The 24226-nt window shown below is 35.6% G+C and overlaps 1 protein-coding gene and 1 pseudogene across 13 annotated transcripts in view; one reads left to right on the top strand and one right to left on the bottom strand.

Annotated features, from left to right (window-relative positions):
• SLC4A4 (solute carrier family 4 member 4) overlaps positions 1-24226 on the bottom strand; it is a 499211-nt gene that overhangs the window by 93690 nt on the left and 381295 nt on the right. For all 13 annotated transcript variants that reach the window (XM_032259361.1, XM_032259360.1, XM_032259371.1 and 10 more), the window contains 3 exons: positions 21115-21248; positions 15390-15661; positions 1003-1073 (listed from right to left, as the gene is read on the bottom strand). In XM_032259361.1, the coding sequence (XP_032115252.1) occupies positions 1003-1073; positions 15390-15661; positions 21115-21248 (477 nt within the window). The remainder of the gene's footprint in view (positions 1-1002; positions 1074-15389; positions 15662-21114; positions 21249-24226) is intronic.
• LOC116537299 overlaps positions 5004-24226 on the top strand; it is a 46388-nt pseudogene continuing 27165 nt past the window's right edge.

Raw genomic sequence — 24226 nt, 5'->3', positions numbered from 1 at the left:
GACTGAAAACTGAACTCCTTTCTATATGCACGTAATAAAACATTTACAAATACTTTTTCACACACACAGTATCAAACATGAAAGAAATAGAGAGGTAAAGTTTGAGGAAAGTCAGAGAAAACTTTAACAGCAAAAAAAGTAGTCAAGAGAGCCCTAGAATATAAAAACGAAAAGGAAGGTCACATGAAAGTTGCCCAGGAAAGATAGAAAACATCATCTTTGAAAGGGATGTTAGGGCACTCATTGCATAATATCTGTAGAAATGTTCGGGTCTCCAGAGAGATGGGCACTCTATCAATACAAGGTATTATGGCTTCTGTCTTTATAACTGAAAGATTGATATTCTTTGGTAAGATTCCATATTCAGCATAGAAGGAGCACAATTGGAAGTCTGAAACAGCACTTTCCCCTTTTTCTCCAACACAAAAGCCTCCTTCCAGCGTGTGACCTTCCATGCAAAACAGCTCATTTTTAAAGCTTAGTTCCAGTCTCCTGAAGATCCTTGGTTACAAGCCATGGGAAAGGATATCATGTGACAGAGGCACAGTCCTTTCTAAGTGACAGGGGAAAGGTCCTGCTACAATCACTCTTAGTGAAGAAAACACAGCACCATTTGGTTAGTGAGAATTCTTAACCATACGAGAAACAGAGAGAGGATACTGTGCTCTCATTTTCCAACTTCTCACATTTTCCCTTGTGAAAATATTTCGAGGTTACAATTAATGTGATGTGGCAGCTGAATTCCTAAGAAGTTTTAAAAAGCATGTTATAGAAGTAAATATTGGCTTCAGTTTTTTTTTAAGGCAAAAAAAAAAAAAAAAGTGCTACTACAGCAAAGGAAAGTGGTTTCTTTTTTCCTGTCCCTCCACCGTCAATGATTATTATATTTGTGTTCATGCCAGAATTGCTGAATGATAGAAGACATCATATATTATAAATATTATAAACAGGTATACAAGACACAGTCTGTATGAAGGTAATTTAAAATAGTAAGTCACTTACCATGTCAGTAGAAGAAACAGTGGGCCAATGCTCTGGGGCCAGTGTGGTGTCATCAGATATTGAGATATTAGCTGTAAGCAAAAGACAATTATTTTATACTATAAAAATAAAATAGAATAAAACCTTAAATGCATAATTAGGTATTTTTAAAAGCAGGGCTAAACAGTTTTAAAAAAAGGTCCTTAATGAAAACATAAGGGAACAATGAATTTTTATTTATTATAAATGTGTTTTCCTTTCACCTAGATAAAACAAAGATTTGGACACATCTGCTGTGCTCTAATCTGATAAGAAATGATGAGGGATATTTAAGGAGATGGGATTAAAATTTGTTTCAGGTTTCAAAAAAAAATAATGCTTCCCTGATACTACAAGTACTCAATATATTTTGCCTTGTGGAACAAGGGCTGTTAATAATTGAATAAGTTGATCACTGGCTTCAGAATGTACAGGAAAATCTCCCAAATTGAAGCTTTACTAATTAAGAATTAAATAAGTTGTAACTTATGGAAATTTTGACAGTGTATGAGAAAGGATATCTTTGCAAAATGTGTGAAAACAAGAGAAAGTACTAAATAAATAATATAAAACTAATGGAGATGAATATTTAATCTAATTTTTACAATTATTTTCAGACAATTTGGCATCATTTATAGGTCTAAAATGGCACTTGAAGAAGAACCTAACTTATTAACCCAAACTTCCTTTTGAAAATGTTTCATTCCTTTTTTTAAAATTGCATGTGTCTGAAAATTAAAACACAGAATTTAAAAAGTATTCTATAGATAAAATATTTTTATCAGATAAGCCTTTTTCCTATTTTGTGAAGGTTTATGTATTATAAAATAAACTATTAGAGCATATTCCTAATTTATAAAAATATTATAAAACAACACATCAGGGTATTTATTTGTTTGTTTAGGATCACATAGTTGATTTAACATCTGAATTGCTAGTTACTATTTGGTCCCTACTCCCACCCCTCTAAGCCACTAGCTTGCCTTTTTAGTTTGCATGCTTCAAGTCCTGCTTACCTAAACGTTTAAGAAGAAACACACAGGTTTTGATGGCTGACATTAGAATATGAAATCCATAAAGGAGGAACAGAAGAAGCTTATCTTGCTACTATTTTTCCCAAAAATCTCCCCAGTGTAGCTCTTAACGGGAACTCAGAAATATTTGCTGTCAAAAAAGGAAGTTAGAAAAGAGGCCATTTCATGACTAAAAATGAATGAGAACAGACAAATGGGAAAAAAAGAAGAAAAACAAACTAAAAGAGAGAAAATATTTAGCTTGAGCCCTACCTTTGGCCAATTTTGGAATTCACTCTGATCTTTCAAGACAGTAGATTGTTAAACTATTAAGCTAAAGCTAGCTATTGCCCGAGTTTCTCTATTTCAGCAGTAAAGCAAGCACATATGCATATTATCTGTTTTCTTATTCTCTCTGTTTCATTACAGATCAGAAGGGAATTAAAAGGCTGACGGATATCAAAAAGCTAATCCACCATGATCAAGCAGGTTTTATCCCCAGGATGCAAGGTTGGTTCAACATATGCAAATCAATAAATGTGATTCATCACATAAGCAAAACTAAAGACAAAAACACAGGATTATCTCAATAGATGTAGAAAAGGCTTTGGATAAAATTCAATATCGATGCCTGTTAAAAACTCTCAACAAACTAGGTATTGAAGGAACATACCTCAAAATAACGAGAGCCATATATAACAAACCCACAGCCAACATCATATGCTTCAAGGGAAGCATTCCCCTTGAAAACCTGCACAAGACAAGTATGCTCTCTCTCACCACTCCTATTCAACATAGTATTGGAAGTCCTGGCCAGGGCAATCAGGCAAGCGAAAAAAATAAAGCACATCCAAATAGGAAGAGAGGAAGTCAAACTATCCCTGTTTGCAGACAACATGATCCTATATCTAGAAAACCCCACAGTCTCAGCCCAAAAGCTTCTTAAGCTGATAACTTCAGCAAAGTTTCAGGATACAAAACTAACGTGCAAAAGTCACTAGCATTACTATACACTAACAACAATCAGGAACAAACTCCCATTCACAACTGCCACAAAAAGAATAAATGCCTAGGGAATACAGCTAACCAGGGAGGTGAAAGATCTCTACAAGGAGAACCATAAACCACTGCTAAAGAAAACAGAGATGACATAAACAATGGAAAAACATTCTATGCTCATGGATAAGAAGACTCAATATTGTTAAAACAGCTATGCTTCTCAAAGTAATTTATATATTCAATGTTATTCCTATTGAACCACCATTGAGATTCTTCACAGAAGTAGAAAAAACTATTTTAAAATTTACATGAAACCAAGAGTCTGAATAGCCAAGGCAACCCTAAGCAAAAAGAACAAGGCTGGAGGCATCACGTTACCCAGCTTCAAACTCTACTACCTGGCTATCGTAACCAAAACAGAATAGTACTGGTACAAAAACAGACACATAGACTTATGGATCAGAATACAGAATCCAGAAATAAGACTGCACATCTACAACTATCTGATCTTTGACAAACCTGACAAAAAGAAGCAATGGGAAAAGTGTCCCCCATTCAATAAATAATGCTGGATAATTGGCTGGTCATAAGCAGAAAATTGAAACTGGACCTCTTCCTTACGTAATATACAAAAATTAACTTAAGATGGATTAAATACTTAAATGTTAAACCCAGGACTGTAAAACTCTAGAAGACAACATAGGCAATCATATTCAGGACACAGGCATGGGAAAGGATTTCATGACAAAGACACCAAAAGTAATTGCAACAAAGGCAAAAATTGACAAATAGAATCTAATTAAACTAGAGAGCTTCTGCATAGCAAAAGAGACTATTAACAGAGTAAACAACCTAGATAATAGAAGGAAATTTTTGCAAAGTATACATCTGACAAAGGTCTAATATGAAGTATCTATAAGAAAATTAACAAATATATTAAAAAAATAAACAGACCCATTAAAAAGTGGACTCAGGACATGAACAGACACTTTTCAAAAAAAGACATACATGTAGCCAATAATCATATGGGAAAAAAACCTCAACATCAATGATCATTAGAGAAACACAAATCAAAATCACAATGAGATTCTATATCACACCAGTCAGAGTGGCTATTAATAAAATGTCAAAAAATAACATGCTAGTGAGGTTGTAGAGAAATAGGAACACTTATACACTGTTGGTGGGAGTGTAAATTAATTCAACCATTGTGGAAGACAGTGTGGTGATTCCTCAAAGACCTAGAAACAGAAATACCAGCAATCTCATTATTGGGTATATACCCAATAGAATATAAATTATTCTAATATAAGGATTCATGTACATGTATGTTCATTGCAGCACTATTCACAATAGCAAAAGCATGGAATCAACTTTACTGCCCATCAATGACAGACTAGATAAAGAAAAGGTGGCATATATACACCGTGGAATACTATGCAGCCAGAAAAGCAATGAGATCATGTCCTTTTTAGAGACATGGATGGAACTGGAGGTCATTATCCTTAGCAAAGTAATGCAGGAACAGAAAACCAATTAATGCATGTTCTCACTTATGAATGAGAGCTAAATGATGAGATCACATGGATACATACAGGGGAACAATACACACTGGGCCTATTAGAGGGTGGAGAGTGGGAGGAGGAAGAGGATCAGTAAAAACAACTAATGGGTACTTGGCTTAATACCTGGGTAATGAAATAATCTTTAAAACAAACCCCCATGATACACATATAGCTATGTAACAAACCTGTACATGTACCCTGAACTTAAAATGAAAGTTAAAAAAACAAAAACAGGCTAAAGGGTGTTTGACCTAAACAATAAAGCCAAATGAATACATTCTTAAAAGGAAGAAAATATTTATAAATAATTATTAACGATATCTAGGTTTAAATTACCATGTTGTCATAAAAAGCTTAAATAACTTTTTTTACATTGTATTTCCTCATTTTAAAACATTCTAGGTCATATAATGGGTATACTTTTATACCCATTTCATATTGAATGGGACTCTGAAGCAAGATATGCCAGGTTACTTGCCCAGGGTTATAGTTTATCAGAAGCAGAGCTGGTAGCAAGACCTTGTTCAGCATTCCTTCTTCTCTTACACAGCATTTCTAATGATCAAAAGCAGATGATTTATGTGGCCATGGAATGAAAGGTGAGATAGTACTTGCCAATGTTAGATGATGTGACTCTCAATTGTGACCTGAAATGTCTAATCTTTCTGAGCTTTCGAGGAAAAGCTGCATATGTGAAATCACAGGTACTATTTAGACGGTGTTGAAAAGCTGCCCTTCTTGAGCTAGATTCTTTAATGCAATGTTATCACCTTCCTCTCTCAAGAGATTGAAAGTCTTTTTTGCAATTCTACTTTTCTGCATAACGCAAGGAGTAAAGACTGAGGAGGAAAGATATTCAAGGGTCTTTCTTCATAAAATGAATGATGGATAATAAAGGCCAGGGGTGTATTAAAATAGGATTGCAATCTGAACTTTTAGTAGCTGCTCTCAAGTTTTGGATAAGCATCAATTCTGCTCATTTAAATTCCTTTTAGAATTTCAATTTTCTTCCCCTAAGACAAGCTATTAAAGCACATTGGCTCTCAAAATCCCAAAAGACTAGAATCAAAAGGACAGTAAAACGTATATAACTCTTTCCCTACTTATTTTAATAAGCAGCTGCTTCAGACGAAAGACTTGAAAATAAATACATTTAAAAACTATTTCCATAAATGCATATTGGCAGGGTATGTTAGAGCCCATAAACAAGATTAAAAGTAAATTTCCTTAGGCTCACAGAAAATGATTGATCCCAATTGGAAGCTTGGTCTACAAGAACCATTGGTTACCATTTGGATCCAGGTGCAGATATTTTGGCAACCAATTGCAGAATAATCCATTTATATAGAATCTGCAATCTACTTAATTAGGATTCTGGAAAAGTCAAACAGAAAAGCCAAACACTCTGCACGTCTCTCCCATTTACTCAGCATCCTGGCTCATGAAGCAAAGAAATTCTTTGCCCTAGGAGTCTGGCTAATTTAGATTTAGCCAATTATCACTGGGACAATCTCTGTTTCCTACTGGCTTTCAGGCAGTTTCTACATGCTGATCGTTTTCCATACGTGGATTTTCACATCTTGTTCTTTCCTCCCATGTATGAAAATTTAGCTGATCTTCTAGAATGAGGGAATGAATATTGTAAGTAATAGAAATTTTTAAATGTGTCTGTGACTTTTCCTTCTTAACCCATTTATGTCAGAGGTTGCAAAATTTTTTTTGTGAAAAATCAGACCTTGACAGTGACCTTGAGCAGTAGGATATAAATAACTCCCACAAGCTTAGCATTCCAATAATGGAACACTAGGCATTTAAGCTGAATTTTCTTCCTTATGTTTAATGAGAGATTTAGAGAAAGAACAAGGGGATCAACTATGGCTGAAGCTGTAAGAGATATGAGAGAAAAAAGAAGGTGATATCTATGTGTCAGTGTTGGTAAACCTCTTCCATAGGGGAAAATTAGTTGCACTGTTAAAGGTTGTCCCTCTTTATCATCTAGTGACCTGGACCCAGGAACTACTGTGTGGCTCGTGTGCTCTACATATCAGCAAGAATGGTACCATCAGGAACAGGAACAAACCCAGCTGAGACTGTGAGGTCAAATGTGAGCAACAATTGGTCACTAGGGTCAGATCTGTCTGCTTTTATGTATCCCCTAATGTGGAGAAGGGACTACTAGGAGAACTGGGCTTGAATTCTGAACCCAGTACCTTCTGAGCACAGTGCCCTTAAGCTCCCTCACTGCATAATCTTGAGAAGTTACTTCACACCTCTTGACCACATGTCCCTCATATGTAAAACTAGATTTGAAACCATCTACCTCATAAGGTTACTGTGCAGATTAAATAACACAATGTAGGCAAAATTGTAAACACAGTGTCCAGTACCAGGAAAGATCTAAATAAATGGCAGCTAAGATTACTCATAGCTCTGTGCCCTGGAGAAAGCAGACCTTGTCCCTAGGATGAATGTCATCTATCTCTCAAGATTTATGTGATAATTAAATATACATACATTATGTTACTAAAATATAGTTTATTAAAATCTCCTAGTTAAATGTCTGGCATTTGGATGGTGCTTAATAAATATTAGCCTAATCTGAACCTGTGCCCTCAACATAGCTTCTTAGGATTACAATAATGTGGCACTGATTAGCCATATGTGTACAAGAAAATCTTTAAGACAATTTTCCATGATAATGAAACTTTAAAGTTTTATTTTATTACATTTAAGAAACATCTTAAGGGAATTAAGTAACTAGAAAATAGATAAAGGATAAAATTAAATAAGCTCTGCCACATGGTCAAGTCAGATTTATTTAAGGGTTCTGGATAACTTGAGCACACTAGTGCCTCTTGATGAAGTCAAATATGTATGCTTTTAATTTCTAGGTCAATAAAGGCAACAACAGGTAAAAATGGCTTTTGAGGGAAGACAAAGTAAATCAGGAAAGCTGGGAGAAGTAGCTTCTAGGAAAATTGTTTGCCACTCTCTCAGCCTTAAATCTTAAAACAGATAAAATTAATAGTAGGTTTTCTTTATTTTCTTCTTATTATCCTTTTAGTTTCCCTAAGTATTTTCACCAAGTCTTAATGCTTGAGATTTTCACCACAACTAGGAAAGTTCAAATTGTATACTCTTTAAATCTACGGGCACTCTTTTCACAAGTTCGCCTACGATGTTGAGCTGGAAGTTAAAGAGCTGAGCTACTGTGAAGATATTAAGATGAATATATTTAAGTTGGGCATGGTGACACATGCTTGTAGTCCTAGCTACTCAGAAGGCTGAGGTGGGTGGATCACTTGAGCCCAGGAGTTCAAAGTTGCACTGAGCTATGATCATGCCACTGTGCTCCAGTTTGGGTGACAGAGCAAGGCTCCATCTCAAAAGAAAAAAAAAAAAAAAAAGATGGGTATATTTTGCCACCAATTTCACAAAAATTTCTCTTCCATACCCACCCATCATTACATTTTGGATGTGTCATAGACATTGCAACGGGGAAACTTTTACAAATTTGTTTTTATACAAACCCAAAACTATAGAATTTTCCAGGTCTGATAACAATTCCATTTTCTGATTTTTGCAAGCATTACGCAGAAACTGCTAAAACATAGGTTAAGACAATAAAAGAAAACTAAAATGATGAGTGTCTCCCAAAACACTATTACCATAAGTGATAAAATGTCAACTGTGCTGGAAAAGGATTCTCACAAATGCAAGCCTGAGGGATGCTACAGCAGAACTTGTACTTCCTTGTTTTACCATTAGTTTATGTTTAAACCGGCTTCATAAAGAGGGAATGGCACACAATAAAAATAAAATTGCATATATTATGACATAGTTCATGGAAGGTAAGTTAGGATAATCTTTTATTTTCTAATTTTCTTTTTTTTTTTGAGACGGAGTTTCGCTCTTGTTACCCAGGCTGGAGAGCAATGGCATGATCTCGGCTCACCACAACCTCTGCCTCCTGGGTTCAGCCAATTCTCCTGCCTCAGCCTCCTGAGTAGCTGGGACTACAGACACATGCCACCATGCCCAGCTGATTTTTTTTTTTTTTTGTAGTTTTAGTAGAGACGGGGTTTAACCATGTTGACCAGGATGGTCTCGATCTCTTGACCTCGTGATCCACCCGCCTCGGCCTCCCAAAGTGCTGGGATTACAGGCTTGAGCCACCACGCCTGGCCTCTAATTTTCTTTTAATAGGCTAATTATGAAACACATATTGACTATAATATGGGACCACGAGGGATGCAATCCAGAAATTCTTTTGAATGGTTATATTAGTGCATAGCACTTATTAATATATTAGAAAAATTATGTAGAAAGAAACGATGTTAAAATTCTAGTGACAACTATTTTCGAGCATCTAGAAGCCTCCTTATGCTGTGAATGACATAAAGGTATGGAAATGGAAGCCATGGCTACTTCCAATCACTAGGCTTCGTCTTACAGTTTCATACCAGGAAAAAAGCCAACTTTAAGATAATATAGACAGGATGCACTTAGTGCCTGAGAAAGAATTTACTCACCTTAATCATGCATCTATTATTAAGCTTGTTCTCCTGGAACAGTCAACAATAAATCAATAAAATATATCCCTTTTGTTAACAACATAGTGTCTCTCCTTTTGAGGCTATTTTCCTTACTTTTATAATTCATCATTTTTAGAGAAGTTACTTTTTCCTCTGGAAGTAAAACTGACACCTGGTCAGAAGATTGTCTTTGATGCTTTTCAAAATATTAATGTGCCTTGAGTACATAGTCACTGTAAGGTTTACACATTAGGCAAATGAACACAGATATTAGACTGGAAATTTATTTCTAAAGTTTGGATTAACTGGAATTCTTACTTTTGTTCATTCAAAAAGCAATTTAACGCCATTTTTGAAAAACAATACATTTTATAATTTGTGTGTATATGTATGTATCCTACTTCATTGCAAATAACACAATTCTTTTTTTTATTATTATACTTTAAGTTCTGGGATACATGTACAGAACATGCAGGCTTGTTTCATAGGTATACACGTGCCATGGTGGTTTGCTGCACCCATTAATCTGTTATCTACATTAGGTATTTCTCCTAATGCTATCCCACCCCCAGCCCTCCACCCCCTGACAGGCCCTGGTGTGTGATGTTCTCCTCCTTCTGCCCATATGTTCTCATTGTTCAACTCCCACGTACGAGTGAGAACATGCGGTGTTTGGTTTTCTGTTCCTGTGTTAGTTTGCTGAGAATGGTGGTTTTTCTAGCTTCATCCATGTCCCTGCAAAGGACATGAACTCATTCTTTTTTATTGCTGTATAGTATTCCACAGTGTATATGTGCCACATTTTCTTTATCCAGGCTATCATTGATGGGCATCTGAGTTGGTTCCAAGTCTTTTCTATTGTGAATAGTGCTGCAATAAACATATGTGTGCATGTGTCTTTATAGGATGATTTATAATCCTTTGGGTATATACCCAGTAATGGAATTGCTGGGTCAAATGGTATTTCTGGCTCTAGATCCTTGAGGAATCGCCATATTGCTTTCCACATTGGTTGAACTAATTTATAATCCTACCAACAATGTAAAAGTGTTCCTAGTTCTCCACATCCTCTCTGGCATCTGCTGTTTCCTGATTTTAATTACTGCCATTCTAACTGGCATGAGATGGTATCTCATTGTGGTTTTTATTTGGATTTCTCTAATGATCAGCGATGATGAGCTTTTTTTTCATATGTTTTCTGGCCACATAAATATTTTTTGAGAAGTGTCTTTTCATATTCTTTGCCCACTTTTTTGATGGGGTTGTTTTTTCTTGTAAATTTGTTTAAGTTCCTTGTAGATTCTGGATATTAGCCCTTTGTCAGATGGATAGATTGCAAAAAATTTCTGCACAATTCTTAAAAAGCAGTGAAACAGACCCTCAGAAAATTTTTGTTGATGAATGAATGAGAAGTGAAAAAGGGCAGAGGACAGAAGAGAAAACAAGTGAAAGGTGGGATGCCCATGTTCTGTCCCCTATTTCCAAAATTCTAGCATTTATGTTTTTGAATGAATTAAATAGATACCTCTTAGAAGAAATGAACACCTTGCCTCTAGGATTTTAAAGCCTTTTTTTGCATGACTACATATAGTATACAACACTTTTTTGTCTTGAGATTCAATGAAATACTATTAAATACTCTAACTACAATGCACTGAAGCCTTAACTTTATTTTTTTTGTAAATACAGCTTCAATGTTTCATATTTATCTATAACAGCACACTGGCTGTTAATTTTGGGGGAGAAGGCAGACTTGCAGTAGAAGCCTTTTTAGTATCTTTCCCTAAGAAAATTTATTGGAAAATTAAAGGTTTGAATATTTAAAGAATACAACTATTATAAGATTAAACTCACTAGGGCATCTTTTATAGGATAGTGAGAAATATGAATAAGAACAAATTTTTATTCAGTGTCCATTAGGTACCAAACAATTTTACATATGCTACCTCATTTACTCTTTATAGTAACCCCTAAGAATAGGCACAATTACTAACCCAGTTCAGAGATTATCAAACAAAGAGATTAAGTAATTAGCCTAGTTCAGGCTCACACTGCTAGCTAGTAGCAGAGCTGAAATTCACACTCAGTTTTGTTTACTCTAAAGCACATAGTGTTTACACTTCATCACATTAACGTTTCTAAATTGGGATGTTGGTGATGAAATTAGATATTGTCTATTGTTCTTCAGCTGGATATTTTTCAGTTTTCCCTTTTGGCTTTTGACCTAAATTATCTTCTTTCTTACATACTCTGCCATGTAATCATCAAAGTACAGTGGGAAATTTAACATCCGTTTCCTCTGCTAATTAATAGCTATCCCATTTCTAAGAAAAGCAAATCTTAGCACAAAAATCACCCATGAATGGGATGTATCCGCTCAAGTATGTCAAACTTTCTGACTGATTTTCCTACTGGCACTTGCAACTGAGCTTCCTTGGTTGTTCAGTAAACCTATGTATATGACTTGAGTTACCAAGCAGTAGTCGGGAGTAAAATGGATGGAGAAAAAGATGCATTGGAAAAAAAAAAAAAAGGAAGTGATTAGGCTTTCTGGAAGCAAGTGAGAACAAGAAAGAAAAAAAGAGAAAAGGAAGTGTTGCCTTAAAGCACGCGCTACAAAAAGCCACAGCATATTGTGGCCATGAAAAGAGGTTTCTTTAGTAATTAGTGGCCCCTACTTCCATTCCTGTAGAATCAATTCTCCGTTTGCAGAATCACGAATCCATCTGTGCAATTGCTGGTTCATTGTTACATACTGTCCCAGTGTTGAAAACAAGTCATACGCCAGTTTAAATATTATTGACTCATTGAATTATTTTACTAAGAGTGCATGTTGTGATGAAAGGCCAGTCTTTTGTTATTTTTAGAATACTTACTTGAGCTGTATATGCAACTGTATTATTCTCTCACTATCATCTTTCAGTTTGCTATCAGGAAATACTAAATTTATTATGAATCGATGCAGTTTGCTTCCAAAAAGCATTAAGGTTATGGAGAAATAATAACATTGTCAAAAAGTACTAGGGTTATGTGGGAAATACACAATCATTAATCTTATGGGGTTTTGTTAAATATGAAATTGTCATGAAAATGAAAATAACTATCCATTTGCCTTTTTACAAACCACAAATAGATTTCATCTCCATAGATTTAAATAATTATTCATGTTCACATATATATATCTTTTATGAGTACCAATAAGAGGTATAACCAACAGTCTTGTTGTAGAATGGGCCAACGGCCCAACAATGTATGCCTAGAAGGAAGGATGATGAAGGCAGGACTGTTTATTCTATCATTTACACTTCTAGGCTAAATACTAACTCTAAATATTAAAGATTGGTAATAGCAATAATAATGGCAGCTAACAGTTGATTACTTATCATATATTATAAACTATCCTAAGTATTTTATCTGTAATAGTTCTTCTTTTTTTTTTTTCTTCAAAACGAATCTATAAGGTAGGTACTATTATTAACCTTAGTTTACAGATTAGGGAGATGGGGCTAAGCTACCTTGGGAAAAGGAACTTGCTAAAAGTCACACATTTGACCTTAGCCAACCCACGACATGGATACAGGATCTTCTGACTTCAAAGCCCTGCTACACTACCTTATTGGTACCAACTAAAGGGAGCAGGAATTCTTGGAGTCCTTCTGAACAACTTTCTAGTTACTCAGCGCTGACTTTTTACACAATCTTGGAAAAACAAGACAAAGGAAAAGCTAACACCACTTATGCCAGCACTTGCCATGCAAGTGTAAAATAGATTCAACCCTCAATGTCACTTTTTCAAAAAACAAAGATCTTTCTTGGAAAGGAGATTACATGTAAAACCATTGTTGTACTTTTTACAATTTGAACACATTTAGATATGTCTTTCTTGGTTTCCTGTTACCTCTTCTATCAGCATCCAAATAATAAAACAACAAACACAAGTTTCCATTTGCCTCAGGTGGGTATGGGGTTGACACTAGATTTTATTTTCTTTTCTGTGTGACAGGTGTGCTGGCAAAGCCCTCATCTGGCTTCTTGAATACCTCAAAGTGGTTTTTTTCCTTTAGAAAATCTTGGTGTATGATTACTCAAACTTGCCTAAGAAGTCATAAATTATTAAATAAACTTACATTTATTTAAATATAAATTAATAAATGTAAAGGAAAGCTGAAAATCCCACAATTAAATGTTGGTAAAGCCATTATTTTGAACACCTGGCCTTCCCTGAAGGTCCAGGTTGCATGGTTATTGAGAGTTTTATCCCCCTTCTCTCCTAGAAAGAGTTCCATATAGTTGTGTAACGGTAACACTTGTGTTTCTCTGGGGAGCACATTTAATTGATCTATTAATAATATATATCATGGGTTGAGTGATATATATTGGACTTGTTTCCAAATACTTTTTAAATTATCAAATATTTCAAATCAGTATACAGCTGAACACTAGCTCGCTTTTATAACTATATGACATCCTTGTTAGTCTGAATCTTTAAATTTCTACTTTGTATATCTTTCTGCATTGCTTTTAAGTGTGGGTTTCATTTTAATGTGCGTTGATTTATCCTAACACAAAAAGAATCCCTAAGTGCATGGCCCAACAATGCCCTTGCTTATCATCAGTGTTACTGACTGCCTCATTGTGAGGGAAGTAGTGTTCTCTTTTTTCTTGCAATTCAAGACACATATCAGTCTACTAAGACTTCTCCACCAATATGGCAAGAAGAATGTGTTGCATACCAAAATATCTAGGAGTAATCTGAAATGGCATGCCACAGCATACAAATAATTTGCAGTATTTTGTTTATTCTTTAAATTCATAAGCATTCTGCATTCTTGTCTATAACCATGCTTGTTTTACTGTAATCATTAAGAGGTTTTTCCTCAGAATCTGTAAGTCATAGTGGATATTGCATCAATGTGCCCCACATTTATGTCCCAGCCCTTTGAACACTGCTACACCTCTGGTGCTAAGAGACCCTAGTAAAAAGTATGGGCTATATCTCAATTTTTATTTTAAGGGACACAGGCTTGTAGCTAATTGCATAACTTAAGATCACCAGTACTATTAGCATTTAATTGTCTGACACAAATACCTATCCCTTCTTCTTTTCTTTTTTTTTTTTTTGAGATAGGGTCTTGTTCCCCCCTCAGCCACTTGACTAGCTACAGGAACATGCCACCACACCCAGCTAATTTTTGTATTTTTTGTAGAGACAGGGTTTCATAACGTTGCCCAGACTGGTCTCAAACTCCTGGGCTCAAGCAATCTACCTGCCTCAGCCTCTCAAAGTGCTATACAAATAATAATACAAACATTAATTCCTTGCAAATACTGCAGCTTGAGTTAATTTCAATATTGCAGGCATGAGACACTGCACCCAATCACTATCCCTTTTTCTACAAGAGAAGATCTAAAACAACTTCCCTCCAAGTAAATCATTCTTTCTAATGTCTTTCATAGTATAAAATGGAATTTTTTAATGGAATTATTCCAAGAAAGAATTCCTAAGACCAAGCTGAACCTTTTTTTGTGAAAAATTTCTGATGTCAACTCATGTTTGGTATGACAGATTTTAAAGTGCTAAGATATATATACTCACATTCCTTTCCGGAAATTACTTTTGCTATTATGTTCTTCTTGAGTCTAGAATATAAATCTACTGCTAGAACATCACATTCCTTCTTTGGTTTCTTCTTTTCTCTTCCTTTCTTTTCTTATTTGTCTCATAGAGATAAGCCATAAAATTCTACCACTAGGCAATTTCAATCTGAATTTCTCTTTTTTAATTTAATGCTTCAAATTATATGAAGTAGATTCATATTTTTTTCTTCTATAAACTTAACATAATCTATTAAAGATTTACTTCAAGGAAGAGATTCCTACACCAATAAAGAAGCATCAGAGGACAGGTTTGTCACGTATTTATATCTGTTAATACATGTATCCAGGTTTCCCCACTTATGAAATCAAAAATAATGTACACATGAATTCCTTGCAAATCCTAAGGTTTGAGCTAATTTCAAAATATTGAGTTGGTTATGTTCGCATTCCAGAGCTCCTGGTCTCACTTCCTTGTTGAATCATACAGCTAAAACATCTCAGGCAATGAGACTTCAAATTCAGTAGCACAGTTTTTCAGAAAAAATAAAATAAGACTAATTCCTGAGGATCATAACAGCATGTTGAAAATTTGCAAGCATGGAGCCTACACCTTTCTCCAAATACAAAGCAAGTACAAACACAAAGCGTGACGCCCTCACCTCGGTCAGGTGGCACACAGGCACAGGAAAAGAGAGTGTTGTAGCCCACTTTGAAGTTGGAGTTGATGGGGTAGTAATGCGCAAGCTTGATCATCTTCTTGAAAGCATCATAGATAAAGATGAAGCTAATCAGAGAAGAAAAGCCCTCTTCTGTGAAACGTGTGAAGTATTGAACCAAGAAGCTGGCATCAGTGGCTACCAAAATGAGACACAGGAAGGCAGACCACAGGCCAATCCAAAGGCGAAACTCCAAATAATCAAAATTATGGTCCCTGGAAAAAAGAAAGAAAGGTGTTTAGATTCCTCCTCCTTGGAACATAAAGAATAATATAAAACTACCAAATGTCTATAGAATGATTGACAAAAATACAAGATCACTTTTAGCCACTAAATGTAAAACTCAATTTTAACTAGAAAGTACTAAGTTTAGGGACTTAGTCTAATGATACAATTTTTAAAAGAGTAACAGAAGTTTGAGGAAAGCACATTGAAAGTAGTTATCATTCATATGTGAAAAACTTATTTTTCTCATTCAAAAAATATGGTCCTTACTTTCATAGAATTTATAGAGTGAATAATTTGCAAGCATAACACTGGTACCTAGTATGTGTTCAATAAATGTTAGTATGAGCTTTATGAGTTTATAAAGACAGTAAGAGCAATATATTTTCTGTCCCTATGTCATCACAGTCTACTAAGGGAAACAAATCAATAAATGTAATCACACTTTAAAATACTAAGTGATAATATTACAGAAGAAGGAGGAACTAATTCTGGCTGGAAGGAAAGATGAAGTTGCAGAAAAAAACTCAAGGTATTCAAGGATAAGTAGTAGAAGCTTTCTGGACAGGTCAGGAAGAGAAAAAAGTAGTTAAAAAGATATGTGGCATAAGATGGCCTACAATGCCCACTATGTGTGGACACAGTGCCACCAATATGAGATGGAATTAGACATATGAGCTAGCATCAGATCAAGACAGGCTATCTTGCCATGCTACTTCCAGACCCTACCACTTCTTATGAAGCTTGTCCACAGATGTGATATCCTCCTGCTGAAGCTGGGTGTGAAGCATCTGGTGACTAACAGCTTTTTGTGTTTGTCCCACAGCAGACTTGGAATAGGCTACTTCTATCTAAGGAGGTCACAGTCTTCTGAGGACTTTAACATCTTTTACAACTGAATTATTAATAGTTCAAGATTCACAACTCTGAAAGGATGGGTCAAGTATTAACGTGTTACCATTTTATACTGATTCTTTTAAAATTATGTGGAGAGTGCTTTACAATGATTTTTTATACTCAATTTATATATGATGATAAAGCAGGTAACAGTATTATTTGCAAGAGAATAAGAAATAAGTCAAGGGCTGTGCATGCTTGACACTCTATAGCCTTGCTTTTAGACAATGACTTTCTGATAATTGCTAATGATGTATCTTAAAACTTTCCCATAGGCAATCAACTCTCCACCTTTACCAGCACCAGCCCAATATGGGTCATATGTAAGTCTTTTTCTGATGCAAACCTCCTCATTGATATCCTTACTTATATCTATATTTGCCTTACTCAAAGCCATTTTCCACACCACAGCCAAAAATTATCATTTTTAATGTAAGTCAGACACCCCAGCTTAAAATCTTTCAATAGCTTCCCATTGCCCTTAGAATAAAATTCAAATTTTTTACCTAGGACAGTGCCTGGCACATAGAAATTACCCAACAAAGACTTGCAGGATGAATACATGCATGCCTATAACTTAAGACTTGACTGAGGCAGTTGCTGACACTGGCCTATGAACTATATCACATGTAACCAAGGCATGACTGTTCCTGTGATAGCTAAAAATTATAGAATATTAGAATTAAAAGTTCTTTAGGTACTGTGATGATTAATTTTATGTCCTAACCAGGCTACAAAGTACTCAGACATTGGGTCAAATGTTACTCTGGGTGTTTCTGTTAGGGTGTTTTTGGAGAAATAAACATATAAATTGGTGAGCTTTGAGTAAAGCAGATCACCCTCCATAGTAAGTGGGGGCCTCATCCAATCAGTTGCAGGCCTGAATAAAACAAAAAAGACTGATCTTCCCCAGGGCAACAGAGACTTCTCCAGCAACTGCCTTTGAACTTCTGCAACATCAGCTCTTCCTGGTTCTACAGCAGACAGCCTTTAGACTCAAACTGGAGCATTGGCTCCCCTGGGTCGCCAGCCTGCCAGCCTTGTCAGCCTCTATAATTGCATGGGCCAACTCTTTATAATAAATCTGTACACACACTCACATTTTATGGGTTCTGTTTCTCTGTAGAACACTGGCTAATACAGACACCAATCTGTCAAATTATGTCTCATTTTATAGATAAGGACATCAAGACCAATGGAAGTTAAATCATTTATCCAACATTAAGGTTTTAATGACAGAGCTTGACCAGAAACCAAATCTCTTGATTCTTAGATGATCCCTTTAAAAATTATAGTATCCCTCCTCATCTGATTTGTATTTAGCTCCAGATAGGGTGAATACATTACCAAAGAAGGAGATTATTAATACTGGAGTAAATAGTTATCTTCTATTCACTTCATGGGATCCTTCTGAAGATAGCTTTTGCATTCCTTTGCAGTTCAATTTACATCCAGAACCCCACAGTTTAAATCCTATGCATGCCTATGTGAGATAAGTAAACTATAGAAAAAAAACTGAGTTCCGGAAATTTGAGATAATTTACATGATCATACAATGAGTCAATGTCAGAATAACAACTAATAAACACAGTTTTGTTACTTCTGAGCCAACATACTTTTTCCTTAAAATAAAAATTTTAAACAATTACCTAGTTTTGCTACCCTAGCAAGAAGATGAAAGAGCAATCTCGATTTGTTCTAAGAATGCTAGTAGTTGTTTATAGATTTGATGTTTACAGGACAGGATGAGAAACAAATCTATTAACTAGCCAGTGGTTAGGAACAACACTAGATTGAGTACAAAGGAAAAGATGCATGTATAAACTTAAACCTTAGAACCTAAACAAGATACTAAACTAGCTGCTTTAAAAGACTTACGCAATCCTAGAGTAGTTCAACAAGAATGACCCAAATAAAGTCCATAAAACCAATGGCACTTCATTATGAAAGTCATATGTGCAGAGAGATCAGAAGGAAGAATAAGAGATGAGAAAAATTTAAGTAAATTGATCATCAGTAATGACTACAATAAAACGGTATTATTACATCCAATAAGTTCCCTTGGTGCCAAGTTTAAATAGCAATTAAGTTCTAAAAGCAACAGGAAATGATATTAGAGACCAAAGAAGAAATTACGGTGAATTAGAAGGAGAAAATAGATTCATATCATTATGGTACCACTCAGTGTTCCTAGATATTTGGAGTCATAGTTTCTCAGTAACATAAAACCAAGGATAGAGACAAACTGAAGAAGTCACATCTGAAATATGCTACAGAAATTAGTATGCAGCCACTCACAAACAAACTCCCTAAAAAAATATATCCAGTACTATCATGGAAGAAATAATAATTTGAAGGCTTTAAAGAATACAGAAAAAAACATACTTTGAAGAATATAGGAAAATAAATACTGAACGACCAAATGATAATAGTACAAATTAAAATCCAACTTTTTTAAGTTCTTATATAGCTTAGAAGTTTTTCTATAGCTTAGATAATATATAGCTTATATATTATCACTGCTGCTGCAGTAACGTAAACAAATGATACAGCATTGTGATTAAAATAATGCTTGTTACATATTGCTCAGTGATGGATTTAAAGCATGGCTTCTCAAATGTTTCTTGTTGATTTAAAACTGTTTTCAAATTAATCACCTGGAACTATGTTATGTTACCAATTATTATTGAAAAAAAGGGGGAATGAGAAAGAACTTGCTTAGTGAAAGGATATAATCTGTACCTCACAATTACTTAAAACAAACTGGGATGCAAACATTTTCTGCAGATTAAGGCTCTGATCACATTTCATCCAATAAATCTTTCTTCTAAGTTTGTTCATGTTTGTTCCTGTTTATAGTACATCCTGGTTTAATCTTTCCACAAAGGCTTTCTTGTCTCACACAATGTTTCCTTAAACATATAAAAACTGTTTGACTCGTTCTATAAACTGACATGAATAAAATTCTTTCCAAAGTTCTTCTGAGAATTATGATAGAGGAGGGATTTATAATAATAATTACCTACAGAAAATTCACAACATTACTTAAAATTTGGAATTTTACATTCTCAAAAGACTCTCACTGACATCCTCAACCCTGTTTTCAACAAACTGGTTTGAAATCCTCATTGCCTCCTCCACCTTAGGACCATTTTTTATAACACACACACTTTCAAAGGCTACATGTGAGTCCCTAAGTCCATGATGTACTATGAAGGTAATGACAATTCTAAAATTAAAATCCTAAAAATGTATAACAATATAAGACTATGGGAATGTGACAAGAAGTGCCAGCAAGCCATGTGACATTCTGCAATCTACCTAAAGATTGAGATCTGCCAGTAAAAGCAATTCTCTCTTAGAGGTATCAACTACATTAGAAAGAAGCCAGAATACCCAATTTGATTTTGAATCTATTTGTGTATTAATATGGCCACTTGGATAATTCATTTAACTCATTTCCCCTCTTAAAATGATCCACCAATTTCTAAAAGAAAATGCTGATATCATAATTGCAATGCCTGTTTGAAACATCTAGTAATTCCTGAAGAGATGTGGATTCTGGAGTCAGAAAGCAGGAATTCATATCCCAGCCCTACCAATGATTTGTGATGTAGTAATAGGCAATTTACTTATTTTTCCTGTATTTGCTTTTTCATCTATAAATCAGGATGTGGTCCCTACCTCACAGGATTGCTGTAAGAATTAAATGACTTAGTACATGTAAAGTGCTTAGGATAGTATTTGGTACATGATCAGCTCTCAATAAATATTAGGTATTTATTCAGCTGAGTTTTGGAAGCTATCTTTAGTTAAGAACACAAAACTGGGGTAAGGAGCAGTGAACCAAGTAAACAGCATCCAGTTTCTTTCATTATTGAATGATGTGAACTTAATCAATTTAATTTCTCTAGCATATCAGTCTGGATCATGGCAGGAAATAGAAGGCATTCTGAAGTAACAACGAATGGCAAGGCACTCAGGGACCATCAACAGCCGGAAACCACTACTAACTTCAGACTTGAAAAAGCCAGTGAAGGAACAGAGCTACCAGAGTCTAGAGAGGGCTAGAGCCACGGTAGATAAGTGACTTGACAGGGGCTACAGTCCCCTGGGATAAGCACTGCCAGGCTGCTGTGCTAAAGCAAAGACGGTGAGCTGGGGAAAGGCAGACATACTCAGACCTGTCTCTCTCTCTTCCTGCCCTGCTGGTATTCCCCATTAACCAAACCCAAGAGGAAGCCAGAAGGCAAAGGGTGTTGCCATCCAAAGGCATCAGCCCCTAGGGCACAAGGCAGAACAACGGGAAAGAGAGTAAGTAGGCGGGGGAGCAAGGACACACACCACGTAAGAGCCTCAGTCCATTCACATGTGAAACAAGTGGTGGCTACCTGATTGCTAAGGCCCTTTCACCTCTCCCATCTGAACATTGCAGTATGCTGAGTGATTCTTGGATCTGCCTAATCACTCTTCTGTGCTCTATCTAAGCTATAAAAGTTCTACAATTAAGCAATTCTAATTTGTAATTAAATATGTATATACATACTTGCTGAAATTAAATAGAAGCCTTTCAAAAACTAGGACAGGTCCAGTGCTGCTCAGAATAGTGAGTGGTTGACCAGCAAAAAGGCAAAAGATGGCTCCAGAGACAGCAGTGCCCAGGAAACTCTCCAACACGCCCTACAAGAAAGAAAATATAGATGTTAAATGACACACGTCTTCTTTTTCTTCTCATTTGTGATGTCACTAGGCAAATAAAGCCACATGGATATACTATTAGGAGGGTCTTAGGAAACGTATCAAGAATGAAGAACGAAGACTCTTACCAATATGCACATTGCCACCATGTATTTCACTTGCATGCCATTTAGTCATTGTTCCCTACTTCAAGGGTCAACCTTCTCTAAAGCACTACAATAACTAGAGTAACTGGTGAGTACCATGCAAAAGGTGACTCTGATCCTTGTTAAAATACTAATTGAAGCTTCTAGACGTAAAATTCAAATGGTTAGAAGTGACTTGGTATTTTTGCTGGTATTTTTCTCTTTGTGGTTCCCTGATTTTAGGGAATGAAAAGCCAGAATGTTTTAGCCTGATTTCGCCTTGCACATAGTAGACACTTATAGGGAGCTATCTTTTATGCACAGAAGCTGTTTTTTTTCCTAGAGAAATGCCTTTAAAGAAGAGAGGGAAACAAAGGGACCAAAAAAGTGATTTGTCCTCCATTCTGCAATTTCTAAGACAACAATTTCAAAAGTAATTCTCGTTACATTTTCATTGTTCAACGTAAACTTACATATGAGCTTCAGTTAACTATTTCTAAAGAAAATCTATGTGCTGGAACATAAATAGGTAGTGTTTTATGGCCGCATTTCCTTTTAGTTACATCTGTGGAAATCTACCCATTATTTTCCTTTAGCTTAATAAAAACAAAGATGGCATGTCAACCAGGGTCACTGACTTACAAAACTATTCTAACTTTCCTAATCACATCACTCAGGACCAATGCTTTCAAGGATGACAAACTAGCCTGTTTCCTATATTTTTCATTATTTCAAACTTTAGTTATTAGTTATTAGTCATCACAGCCAAAAACGCAATTACTTTTGCACCAACCTATAGACAAGCACATGTGCATTTGTAGGAAGGTTCTTTTGTAGACTTAAAATACTATTTTATAAAGGCATAATTTTTAAACATCAAAAGATGACAGAGAGCCTTTATTAACACATGAAGCTATAAATCTGAATGTTAAAATTTGCAAAATAAAACATTGTCAAATGAGTAAAGAAAGTCCGTAGCTTTAAAGGATACAATAATATACTCAGTGGTAGATTAAACAGTGAAGCAAAATCATGTGATCTCTGTTGGTATAGGAAGAGTTCTCTCTTCAATTAAACAAATTACCTGTTCTTAGATGTATGATTTATGCCACATAAAATAAGCCTTTTAATTGAAACCACCCCCTGACTGGAGCAGAGTGGATTTCAGGGGAGTCTGCAGCACCCATCAGTCATTACCTGTGACCCTCAACCCCCAAGTTGACCTCTCCATCTGTCAGCCTCACTAGGCCACCTCTTCCCATTGCCCCAAAAGTTCTCCAGCAACTTCTCATTCACTTACCATTTTTAAAGAAAATACAATATATATAAAATGATTATGAAGAAATTTTTTAATCAACTTACAAAACAAACACAGTAAGCTCCATCAACAGCTTGGGAGATCATTATTACAATGATTATTCAAAATATTTCTTACACTATTTCTAAGACAGTAAGATTCTCCATAGACTGACATTAGCAATAGCACATCCTCCTCTTTTTAGGGTAGAATTCACTTCAGAAAACAAATGAAAATCCTTTAGATCAGCACTAGATAATAATGGAGTTGGGACGGTGGTGGATAAAAAATAAGAGTTGACAATTAAGTAGTAAGACTGGTTTTTCTATGGCAAATAAACACACTCTGAAACAATCTAGAACAATTCCAGTTCATACAGAAACTAGGTCTGAAGTCTGGTAGGAAGGTCCCATAGGGACTTCAATTTACATGGATGTAGGTCCAGGGCACAGCTGAATGGTGCCATCTCATTATTTATAGCTGTTCTGTAGAGAGAGTATCTTGTTTATTCTTCCTCACAGGGACAGAAATCAGAATGACAAGGAAGGGCAGCAGAACCAAGATGTAGTTATGCAGAGAAGACAGAAAAGGGTTTTCCTACGCCAACAAATAGCATTTGCCTTGATTTCTTAAACATGTAGACACTGAGATTCAGGGGAGTTAAGTGATATGAACAAATTCACATTCAATGTGACACAACAAGTCTTTGGGTCTTTGGTGTATGTACTTGCCTAACCACACTTCACCCCTGGCAAGGATGAAAGGTATACCATAGGCTGGGATTCCAACTCTTGTGCATAGAAAGTAGGCTTTCTATGTCTTTATAATTTATTTTTCTTTTTTTTTACAACTTACACCAGAGCATGTATAAAATGAAAGGTAGAAACTTGAATGTCTCCTGTAGCAGGACAAGCCACACTCTGGGTGTATGTGATAGGGAGATATACTGCATCATTCTTTATCAAGCAAGGAGTAATATTTCTCATCACTACCATAGCATCAAAACATAGCACTGACTGGGTGTAAGGGGGAATATAAAAGGGAAAGGAGCAATACAGAAGGAGAGATTTCACTTTCTCTACTTGATTTGACATAGCTATTAATCTCTGGAAGGACAAGGGTAGGATCTTCTGGCATCATCCATGTTTCTCCTTCTCTCATCATGCTATCCACCATCTCTACACGTGCTCTGCAGGCATTCAGCAAATGCTAAGGGAACCAAGAAGCAAGGCCCAAATGACACTCTAGGTTCCACTTATCAAAGGTCAACAGGCATTGTTGCTCATTCAGTAAAGATAACAACCAATTTCTTCCAGAAAACCACTGTGATTTATGGAAGCCATGTGACTGTTAAAAGGCAGATTATTTTTATTTCAGTACTTGATCCTTTGGTAAGTGCTACAGTTTCCATTCTGTTGCTGACAATTTTGAAACAGAGACAGGTGATTTATGATACACACTGCACTGGAAACTTGCTTAAACTTAGAGATGCTTCCAGCATTTCTGAGAAAAGAACTATTTGACATTTTCCTCTTTAT

Source organism: Sapajus apella, unplaced genomic scaffold (genome assembly GCF_009761245.1).
Source record: "Sapajus apella isolate SASKATOON/1434 unplaced genomic scaffold, GSC_monkey_1.0 scaffold108, whole genome shotgun sequence".
Taxonomy (NCBI): Eukaryota; Metazoa; Chordata; class Mammalia; order Primates; family Cebidae; genus Sapajus; species Sapajus apella.
Note: the sequence above shows the minus strand (reverse complement) of the source record. Positions and strands in the feature narration are given on the sequence as shown.